This window comes from Austrofundulus limnaeus, unplaced genomic scaffold, assembly GCF_001266775.1.
Source record: "Austrofundulus limnaeus strain Quisiro unplaced genomic scaffold, Austrofundulus_limnaeus-1.0 Scaffold18, whole genome shotgun sequence".
NCBI lineage: Eukaryota > Metazoa > Chordata > Actinopteri > Cyprinodontiformes > Rivulidae > Austrofundulus > Austrofundulus limnaeus.
The window spans coordinates 3,197,592-3,209,623 of NW_013952420.1; the positions used below are offsets into that span (position 1 = coordinate 3,197,592).

A 12,032-nucleotide genomic window follows, 5' to 3' on the forward strand; every position below is an offset into this window, starting at 1 on the left:
CAAGTCTGTACAATGGAATTGAACACAGAAAGAAATAGGACAAAACAGCAACATATACAGTATATACACAGTGAAAAAACTAATAAAGAACGTATTACACTTAGGATGTTTGGCTGTTTGGCTTAGGATGGCCCATGAGAAAAAAATTGTTTTTGAGTTTGTTGGTGTGGCTCTTCTGCTGGAGGGCAGCAGGCAGAGCAGGTGGCGACCAGGATGGAGGTGGTCTTTAATCTGACTCTGAGCGGGGTTTGAATTCTCTAAGTGAAATAATCTGTCAGTGCAGTTTGAACAAAATATTCCACGCCAACAAGATTAATAATCTAACAGATTCTCTCTTTTTTAGTATGTCTCAAAACAAGATACAAAACTTTTTCCCCACTTTTTGCAACCTATTCAAGATGACTGACACAACTAAGCAAGTTAAGAAGATAAGAATGGCTATACTTCAGTTTAATAGCTCTTGCGCTGGTCTGGTAGCTGAGAGTCATTCTCAACTTAGACTCTGTACTGCTTGAACTTATAATAAATCTCTTGGAAAGAAACCAAGTTGCCTTTAAATTATGCTGAACATGTGCAAATGTTTGGCAGAGGAGTTGAAAATGCAGCAAACCAATGCTTCAACAGAGGCTCCTTGTTTATAAAGGGAACATGAAATTATAAGTTGCCATATCCTATTTCCATTTTGTGCTTTGAGTACTTTTATTTAGAAATACCGCATTTACCAAATAAAAGCTATTGTCCACTGCCTCTGCATTTGATGCCTTCAGGTTGGGAATGTACTTTACCTGTGTCTTGCAATTTTTTTTCTTTATTGATTCCAGAGGAAAATCAAAACCTTGTTTGTGTTGATGCTGTAGACTTGATAGATTTATAGACTTGTCATAGCTGGGAGGAGATGAGATGGACACTAACACAGGAGTTTCATTTCTTTTTCAAGTTAAAAACATATCCCTCACTCTACACATTTTACACCAATAGAATCTCCCACAGGTTGAAAATCTTGCATGTTGCAGCTGGTCATACAAAATTCAGACAAATATATTTTAAACAAATACATTTGAAAAAAGCTTTCTGCAATGAGATCCTAACAAAATTGTTTCTTTCCCAGTTCCTATAACACAGCTGACCTGATGGATGACCTGAAGGGTTTATACAGAACAGCCGGTCAGCTGGGCAAAGGAGTCAGCTTCATCTTCACAGACAATGAAATCAAACATGAGTCCTTCCTGGAGTATATGAACAACGTCCTGTCATCAGGAGAGGTTGGCTTTCCATTTATACAATAATAGGTTTCTTGCCCTCAACTTTTTGTTTGTTTCTCTCTCTTTCGGCCCCTGTTTCTTCTTTATATGCAAACACGTTCTAATTTCCTTCTGTCCAGTCATGTTTCCATCTGCTGCTTTAAATGTTATTTTAATTTTCACAGCTCTTCTGCCTCATCAGTGGCATTATTAGCTGTCTGCTTTTCCCACTTCTCCTCTTTCAACCTTCCTCTGCTTCCCTTTCTGGGTAACAATTTAAGCAGCCGATGCTAGACCAGGTGAGGTGAATTGAAGTGGTGACCGGGGAAAAGAGGAGATGGTGTTTGGATGCTGCAAGTCAGCTTTGTGTGTGTTGGGAGGAGKTTTGAGAAGCAATCATTCTGAGATGAATGAGTAAGAGAAGGTAAAACCAAGACATTTGTAGGAGTTTAATTTAAGTTGTTAGGTTGTTGCTTTAGCGATACCTGGTTATGTGGCCTTTTTTGTGTGATCAAGGATTGTTAAATAAAAACAAAGATAACAACAAAAAAAATTACAAAATGAAAAAATTGCTAAATTATTATTTGCACCAAATATATGTCAGTCTTGATGGAACAGTGTCACACATATAAATAAAAAGAAATGTGGATTAATGTGGAAGAAATGGATTAACCCTGAAAAGTTGACAATAATTTGTTTTTACAAATCATACAATTTATTGTGCTAACAAACAAGAGTATATAAATAAGTTGTAAAAATTGTTAAGTTGTAAAAACACACATAGACACAGGTATATGACTGCTAATTATTGTGATATTAGTGAAATTGATGAAAGGATTTTATCTCCAGGTGTCCAACTTGTTTGCTCGTGATGAGATTGACGAGATCCTCAGTGACCTCATCCCTGTGATGCGGAGAGAATTTCCCCGACGACCACCAACCAATGAAAACCTGTACGAGTACTTCATGTCACGGGTCCGACGCAATCTCCATGTTGTTCTGTGCTTTTCTCCCGTTGGGGAAAAGTTCCGCAACTGGGCACTGAAGTTCCCAGCACTGATATCTGGCTGCACCATGGACTGGTTCAGTMGCTGGCCCAAAGATGCACTGATTGCAGGTTTGTTTTTGACTTTCTCATACTGGTGGTTTGAACTTGCCAAATTGTGATATTGTATTTTTTTAAATTATTTTTAGACAGTGCACACTCTAAAGCCTTCACAAACGTGTTTGAGTTCTTGGTTTTTTTAGTATTTGTATAATGTAGAATTTGTTGTATTCACATAGCACTTTGTTAACAACAAAAGCTGCACTAGATTTCTATACTGCAAAAGTTGTGCAAAACAAAAATAATAATAAAATCATGTCTTCAGAGTCCCACAATATTCAACAGAACAAACAAAAGTAAAAAGCATTCCATAAAATACAATAAAAACACTGAACAAAATTAAGTTGTTAAATTTTACCAGAGTTTGAAATGAGCCTATTTTAAATGGTTCTTTAATACTGCTTTAATTTTTTTCAAGCTCTAAGCATTCTTGTAGAGAAAACCCATAAAACTAATGCCCATAAAGTTGGAGAAAGCTCTAAGAAGGTACAGTTATTGGAAATGGTAAACTAATTAAATTTACAGGAACAGTGGAAGTGAAGTTAAGGATTATTATGAAGATCACAATGAATGTTTTCCTGTCATGAGCGTGACTTTGATGTTACAATATAAAATGAACAAAGTCAATAATCTACCATGTTTATAACTGCTGGTCCTTTTGACTATAAAACAATGGACACAATTCAATGAATATTTCATTGTAATCTATACTAAGTTCCCTTATTGTAAATATTTATATTTAATGCTGCTAGTTTAGCTTATTAAGATTTTGTGCTTATAGTCAAAATAATTCTTTTTTTTCTGCCTTTCAGTTTCAGAGCACTTCCTGTCTGCCTACGATATAGACTGCACTCCTCAGGTCAAACAGGAGRTTGTTCAGTGCATGGGCTCGTTCCAGGATGGTGTGGCAGAAAAGTGTGTGGAATATTTCCAAAGGTACTGAAGTTCATTAAACTAACTTGGAAGTTTCAGTCATTTTATAACTTTCTTAAAAGTAAGAAAAAAAGGACAATGTGATATATTTATTAGACAATATATTATCCTGCAGCACTAATTTGTAGATAGCAGTGCCCAAAGCCTCCTGTCAAAAGACCCAAAGTGTATAAAAATATATATTTCTTGAATTGTGGTATTTATTGGATCCAGAGAATTTGTCTTTTGGGAATCATGTATCTCACAAGAAGTACTCACTCCATGGAAGCATTAAAGATATTAAAGAGTCTTATCAATTAAATTAAAACTTTTTGAAAACCAATTTTGCATAGAAAGAATGGCTGACTTTATTCATATCCATGATTTTTATTTGTCTTTTTTTTTGCAGCAACAGACAAAAATGCAATTCAAATGGAAAAAATATATATATAATCAAGGCAGTGCAACAAATTTTAAATTACAAAAACATTAAAATAGTACAAAATAAAATTAGAAACTGTGCAATAGCTTTTTAAATGTACAAATATGATTTTGAATGTACCTACAACTGAGGCAGCATTTATTGCAATCAGAGTTTACAGCAACCCATTGGCATGGTGATGGCATGTGGCAGGAAAGATTCTCTGTAGCGGTATATTTATATATTATTCAAAATGTTCTTGTTCTATCTCAAACTGAATTTAGATACCGGCGCTCCACTCATGTCACACCCAAGTCCTACCTGTCCTTCATCCAGGGATACAAGACCATCTATGAGCAAAAGAGGTCTGAGGTCCAGACTTTGGCCAACAGGTAGGATGCATGAGATTATAATGTTCAGTTGTCAAAGGTTGCATTTGACATGATCAGTTTGAAGATTTCAGAATTAAATGTCTGATTCATTTTAGTTAAATGAAATTGGGATTGGCTGAATTTATTTAAAGCCAATCTTAAGACATTATACGGAAACACCAACTACCAATAAAAATATATATGTTTTATGGTAGCTACAGAACAGTATTAAAAGATATCCTAACTCACAAACTCCTGAAATTTATTGGCAGCTGCAGAAGGGAAACCTTGACTTTAAAAACACTGATCCATACCTTGATAGACGAAAAGCCTGTGCAACACTGTACAAGTATTTTCACCACCTGGTGTCATAGAGTTCAGACAGAATGTGATGCATTTCAATTCAGAGTTAGAGAACTTTAACAAAAATCAAACTCCTTACTTCAGGTGACCAGCATACACACACATGCAACAAGCTACAAGCATGTAATAAACCCACGTTTCTTTGACTGACTGTGTTAAATGTTTCTCCTGGTAAGGATGAACACTGGTCTGCAAAAGCTGAAGGAGGCTTCAGAGTCTGTAGCAGCTCTCAGCAAAGAGCTGGAGGTGAAAGAAAAGGAGCTGCAGGTTGCCAATGACAAGGCTGACATGGTAGGGTTTATTTCTGTAACTGAGTGTGYTTAGATTCAAAAACTGACAACTTTCATAGATGTTTCTCTTGAAAGACCGACTGTTTTAAAACACTAATTGTAGTTAAAATCAATCAACAGTCCATAATAAATTCTACTCAAACGTTTTTCTACATATGGATGCTGGGCTCATCTGCATTTTCTCTGTATTAAATATATTTGTTTTTTTATATTTGTCTATTTGCAAAACCAKTGAAATTATTAAGATGGTCTTCATGAATATGAAAATACCTAGATTTTGTAAAGATGTTTTTATAAAACACAATTTTAGTATTTTATCACATATAGTACTTTCTGTCAGTCTGTGAAACAATCTAGTATTTTTAGTGATGACACTTATATCTTATTAATTTACCGGAATGTGTACAAATTAGCCCAATTAAACTTTTTTGTGTGTGTGTGTTGGGGGGGGGGTGGTCACACCTGCGTACAAGATTTCTAGTTTGTTTTATTCAGTAAATAGCCTCTACATTCTGTTTTTTAATTTTTTTAATTTATTTATTTTTTTTTTTTGCTGTAACTCAAAATGGCTTTTTTCCCCCTGCTGTATTGAATATAGGATAAAAGTAAGTCATGCCTCGGGTTATTTTTTCTTCCAGGTGCTCAAGGAGGTGACGGTAAAAGCCCAGGCAGCAGAGCAGGTTAAAGTAGAAGTGCAGAAAGTAAAGGACAAGGCCCAAGCCATCGTAGACAGCATTTCAGCTGACAAGGCCATTGCTGAAGAGAAACTAAAAGCTGCTAAGCCGGCTCTGGAGGAGGCAGAGGCCGCGCTCAAGGTGTGGGACTCACAAGCATTTACTTTAATTCTGAAATGGCTTAGATTTTCCTTTTAGCATTTTTATCATCAGGATGACATGTTTAACTTAATTTGTAATGTTTAAAACAAGTCTACAATAAAGATAGCGGACTAGTTTTAGAAGCATTTGTCAACCAAATACAAAACAGCAGATAAGGAATACAAGGAACTCTGAAGGTTTTTATCCTGATGAGATATTCTGTTCATTATCATGTCTGCAGGTAAAAAGCCTGAGGATGAGCCGTACAAACATTGGCGAGCAATGCTTTCTGCCCATTTGTTGTCCCAACACTCATCTATACACAAACATTTTCTCTCCTTTTGCRTTTTCTCACATAGACCATAAAGCCTTCTGACATTGCCACAGTACGAACCCTCAGCCGTCCTCCCCACCTCATCATGAGGATCATGGACTGCGTGCTGCTGCTCTTCCAGAGGCGGCTCAATACTGTGAAGTTCGATCCAGAGAAAAACTGCAACACTCCTTCTTGGCAGGAGTCCCTAAAACTGATGACAGCTGGAAACTTCCTTGGCAGCTTGCAGGTGCACTTTCCAATATTACCTTCATGCAGATGCTGYAGAAAACCTGCTCCCTTGAACTGTAAAGTTAATTGTTTAACACGTGTTTTAGTTATTTGTCGTAATGGATTTGGAAACATTAAAAGTATTATTAATTTTGACGTAAACAACAATTGATCAATGCTCATATAATGCTTTTGTAATCTTAACCAGGTTCTGTGAAGTGTTTACAATGTTTCTCATAATCATTTACACACATATGCTGTACACAGAGTACATTTATATTATGTCTTTTACACTATATACAAAAAAGGTTTGCTCATGTTGAATAAACATATCAGGGGTAGTGGGGGCACAGGGTACACTTTGGCAGGGCCTGGGCATCAAACATCTTCTCTACCACTGGGCTATATGGTCATGGAGCTCACAAATAAAACATTTTAGGAAAAACTAAATAGGATTCAGTAATCAAAAAGAAAAAATCAGTAGGTCCTCTGGATGGGTTCTTCTTTAGTGAAACGTTTCGTCTCTCCTCCAAGAGACTTCTTCAGTCTGATGAGTTTCAGGTGAATTCAGCCGAGCACCTGAAACTCATCAGACTGAAGAAGTCTGTTGGAGGAGAGATGAAACGTTTCACTAAAGAAGAACCCATCCAGAGGATAACCATGTAATCCTTTCTGTTTATGAATAACAAAGATTACATGGTTGGTTAATATGTGTTCACTAATTATAGACAGAAATCAGTTCCAAATTCTTGTATTTTATGTCTATATCTTTCATAACTGTTTCCCCATCATGTCTTTCTTTTGCCTTCAAAGCAATTTCCAAGAGACGACATTAATGAAGAAACTGTGGAGTTTCTGCAGCCTTATTTTGAAATGCCTGACTACAACATCGAAACAGCCAAGAAGGTGTGTGGCAATGTGGCCGGCCTTGCATCCTGGACCAAAGCTATGGCCTCGTTCTTCTCCATCAACAAGGAGGTCTTGCCCTTACAGGTACAGTGTGGGACAGGGGCGCCCAAACATTTTCCCCAAGAGGGCCAAAATGAGAATCTTTACGGGGCTGCGGGCCAAATACAGTAATATAATACATGAAATACAAATACTATTTTAGTAAAGTCCTTTATTTTGTAACGATTAAGCTAGCAGCCAGTTTGGTGGCCTGCTTTTGTTTTAGTCTGGGTACTTGGAGAAAATCTGCCATATCCTCAAGTAGCAAAGGCTCATGGGAAATTTCATAAATTGATAAAATATGAGTTTTGCTGGCCTTATAAAGTGTGCAAATCTATATGTGGGTTTAAATCTAATCTAAATGTCACTTKTTGCTTGTATTTCACATTTCATACTTAATCTTAATATATCAAAGACAAAGTCAGAACCATGAGTGAAAACTATCTGTACCACAGCCCCTTATAGTTATTGAGCCAATGGATGAAAAGACAAAGTGGAAATACTTTTTCTGCATAGGACGACAGGTTACAACCTAGTAACAATGTCAACTGCTGGTGGGCCAAATCAAATGGCTTGGCGGGCCAAATTTGGCCCGCGGGCCCCACTTTGGGCTCCTCTGGTGTGGGAGATAAAAGACAGGAGTGCCTTGAACCAGATCTGTTTACAGGCAAAATGTGACAAAGAATAGAGTTAAAAAAGAACTCCAAGGATGATGTTGAAAAACACACTAAGCTGGGAAGCTTATATGTGCTTTGAAAAAAAAAATCCAACATTTTCAGTAAATGTAAGAGTTGGATTCTTAGTATTTGGGTTCATTTCCAGGACCTCCTTACTTTTCTGATCAGATAAAAAAGACACACTGACATTGGAGTAGAGTGGTTATTTATCTGTACAAAAAAGCTCCAGACTTCATGAACAAAACAGACCATCTCTGATATGAAAATGAGACTTCTACATTTGAAAAGCAACAAGTTCTTGATAGTGTGGGTAATCAAGGGTTAAGTCTTTATTCATGGATTATTAACATGTAAAACATGCAATTAAAACATAAACATTCTGTTCTGCAGGCAGACATCCTGTAAATATTGGAATACTGGAAGTTAAAATAAATTTGCTTTACGATTTGTAAACAAACTCCAGAACGCTTCTATCAGAGTCATAGCTTTCTCATGATTACACATTTTTTTTTACAAATGTTGCAAGAAAAAAATATTTTTCACTATGAAAACTGTTTTTAATATGTTTTTGAGATTTTTCCACAAGTAAAAATTAGAACTGAAGCTGGGGTTTTCAGTCTGCTTTTAAGGTAATATACTATACAAATGACTACCTGTCATGTACCAGCATGCTGGTATTTCTGGAAACATGGTCACTTTTTTAATTCCACGAACACAGCTTCTAACAACAGAGAAACTGTGTAAGGTTTTTAATTAACGAGCACAGCAGCACACAGCTCCACTGGAGTACTGGAATTATGTTATCTTTAATATGTTTCACCAATTAACAGCTATTTTCTCTAGTTCTTTTGACCCAGTGATTTCACATAGATGCCCCTTGGAGCTGACTTTTCTGATCATCTTGGTTCTGTTTTTCTAATTTACCATGCACCAGCAGAGGGGGGGGGGACATGTTGAGATTCTCAGAAAAAATACAAAAATAATACTAATTAAAAAATCCCAAAACAATTTCTGCAAGTAAAATAGCAAATCTGAACCTTCATGATCCCCATCTCATTAGTCCTCGTTTGATTTGTCCAGAGTGAGACCAAAAATATTTAAGGACAAGAATCCTGCCACACAATAGTTTGTCTTTTCCAAACATTTTGGGCAACCTGTTATTTCCACTATCTGTTTGCTTTTGCCAACATTCAGTTAAAAATTGCATCAGGTCTGCAGACAAAGCCTTTTTGATAAAGTAAACCTTCTACAGTTATGTAATTCAATTCTTTTTTAGTTAAGAATACATCTAAATAATCTTATCCCACACATGTTTTGTATGTAAATCTCAAGATGTGTTTAAATCAAATACACTTACTGACAAAATAAATTGAGAACCCAAGCAGTGTGATTTAGGTGGAACACAGAACTACCCGTAGTTGTTTATAAGTAAGATCGTCCTGTCAGATCATTGTCATTAACAACAGTTTAGTCACTGGAAAACACATAAACTCCTAGATACACACTTCATGCTCTTGAGGAGGAAAAAAAATCTGAAAAAAAAATTTCATGACAACTGTATATGATTTTACATCTTTCGGTTTTCTTCTTTTGTTTTACCTTATTTTCTCTCCCTTGGTAATAAATCTAGTTTTTATGTTTTTACAATCTCCATAGTTTTATTTTCATCATCTCCTCCTTGAACAATCACGTTTGCCTCTCCCTCCACTTTTCCCTCCATGTTTCCATTATCCCCCTTCATACAGGCTCTCTGTCTCCCTTTCCCTTCTGGTTTTATCATTTTCCATCTAGCACATTCTGACAGACGCATTCTGTTTTCATCACATTGTTTACAACTTCTATAAGAACCGGTTGCCTCTCATCCTGACCTTTAGCTTAAGCATGGAGCATGGCCTACCAAATTGATTTTCCGGTTTGCAGCTCCAGGCTTCCTGTTAAGCTATCCAGCCAGCCTGCCAGACGACAGACAGGCAGAATGACAAGCATGGATGCTCTTCTCAGATGTCAATTAATAATAAATGGAAGTGGCAGACTCAGTCCCGCTCAAGCCACCCAAACAGATTCCGGTGCACACACACTTAACGTTCCTCTGCATCTGTCAGTAAACCTCTTTCTTTATTTTTTTCAACATTACTCAAAAAGATATTTTCTGGTAACTTTTTCCCTATCATTTTTGTTCAATCTTTCATCACAGTTTATTTTCATTTTTCATCTTCCAGTACTGTATTTCCTCTGAAAATGTCTACCCTCCTATCTCCAGGTTTCTTTCACCTATATTTTCATTTTCCAGGTTCTGAGTCACTTAAAAACTATAAACATAAAATTCTTCCGCACAAATATACATTTCATCTATAGTATGTTCTAAACCAGTGTTTCCCAAAGTTGGGGTCAGGACCCAAAGTGGGGTCCCGAAACGTCAAGGTGGGGTCCTGAAAAGATTTTCTGAATTAATTACATTTTTGCCTTAGTTGTAACAAATGAGTGAGGTTAGTGTATTTGAAATGGATAAATGTAGTATAAAAATATTGTTACTATGCCCATGTTTTGTTGACCTGATACAAATGTTTATCGTACAAAAACAGCTGGGGGCTCAGGTCTCTGCTACTGTTATTTTGTGGGTCAAAAGCTGAAAAGTTTGGGAACCACTGCACTTTGGTTCCCAAAGTTGGGCTTGGGACCCAATTATGGGTCATGAAGCACCTTGGATAATCTCCAGAAATCAATTTAAAGGGTAATAAAATAATTGATGATGTAATATTTTCCCTATAATTATTACAAAAACACAAAATAAGTATAAATAAGTATTTATATTTGTGTACAAGCTGTTTAGATTGTCAAAAAGCCTGTGTTTTCAGGGTTATTAATGGAGTTTGTGTACTCAGACCAGTAATATTTGGGGTCACAAATTTTTGCCATGAATATTTTGTGGGTCAGAAGATAAAAAGTTTGGGAACCACTGTTCTAAACCACATGTGTCAAACACAAGGCCCGCGGGCCACATGGTGACTCCGGTGTGGCCTGCCAGGGGGTCCCCCTCCCACCTCCCATTTTTTTTTACTTAACATGAAATTTGTTTCTTATATCAATGGTAAACTTTAAATTTATGGTTAAATGCAACAAATTAATTTAATAAAAATAAATGAAATGAAAATAAATTAAAAAAATTCCTGTCCCTGAGCTGTTGGCTTGAAGTAACTGAGCAATTTAGTTGGATAGCACAGTACTAATGTCTGAAAATAAGTTGCTTTAARGTCACCATCAAATATAAACTAAATCTGCCATAATGCAACTACTCACTAGAAACTCATCAGTGAGTAAAACTTTATTTGTTTTACTTTTTAATAATATTTCCGTATTTATTTCAGATTTAGTCAGTCATTCACAGTTCTTATCAGTGTTTAAAAGAGGACGTTAAAACTCTGTTTAGTCAAAGTTAAACATGAAACATCAAAGTTCATTACAAGTGGCCCTTCAACGGCCACCATTACACTCATGTGACCCTCGGTGAAAATGAGTTTGACACCCCTCTTCTAAACTTTTTAAACATTCAGTAAGCCCAGTTTAATATATGCTCCTTTTTAGTTAACATTTTTATTTCTTCTGTTTTCTTGTTTCTGCTTCTTTTTAACCTACTATAAATACAGCAGAGTTGTATGCGCTAAATAAAACATTGTAAATGTATTTTTTATTTATGCTTACTAGGCTAACCTTGCAGTGCAGGAAAGTCGTCTGACCACTGCCAATGCGGACCTTCAAGTGGCTCAAGCTGAACTGGATGCGAAGCAGGCAGAGCTGGATGTGGTGCAGGCCGAGTATGAGAAAGCCATTAATGAGAAACAGGTGAACAAACTACAATTTAACTACAGTTTGGTGGTCTTCATTCTCCTCTGGTTCTGGGTCAGACTGGCTCCAACATGTAAGGCTGGATGGACAAGTCGTTCGTGACATCTTTTAATTCATTTATAAATAAAAAGTTTCTGTGCTGCTAAACCCTTCTATCAAACTAGAATGGACCAGTATAAAAGCTGGAGGAGGGGTGGGGTGTGAAGTGCCTGTTTGCATTTAAAGAGAAAACAAAACAAATCGATCTGAACACACCTTAAAAAAGGGATGAAAAGGGGCCTGTGGAAGAATAAAGAGGAATTCAGACCAAAGTATTGCAGTTCCTCTTTATATAGACCCCAATTGAACTATTTAAATAAAAAAAAGAAGGATTTAAAAGGATCATATGTCTCCTTTAATCATTTGTTGGCAAGTTAGTAAAAGATGACATTGAACCTGGATTTAAATCTTTATTTCGATTTGAATATTTCAAGTTTAGGTTGGATCTATAACTATATATATA

The 12,032-nt window shown here is 36.3% G+C and overlaps 1 protein-coding gene across 1 annotated transcript in view; it reads left to right on the forward strand.

Annotated features, from left to right (window-relative positions):
- Nucleotides 1-12,032, forward strand: part of dnah5 (dynein, axonemal, heavy chain 5) — a gene marked incomplete at its 5' end in the record, with an annotated part of 62,439 nt that overhangs the window by 7,736 nt on the left and 42,671 nt on the right. Inside the window, 9 exon segments of the mRNA XM_014003420.1 lie at nt 1,109-1,262; nt 2,091-2,358; nt 3,159-3,282; nt 3,964-4,071; nt 4,590-4,704; nt 5,342-5,518; nt 5,878-6,081; nt 6,876-7,055; nt 11,390-11,527. Coding sequence (XP_013858874.1) covers nt 1,109-1,262; nt 2,091-2,358; nt 3,159-3,282; nt 3,964-4,071; nt 4,590-4,704; nt 5,342-5,518; nt 5,878-6,081; nt 6,876-7,055; nt 11,390-11,527 — 1,468 coding nt within the window.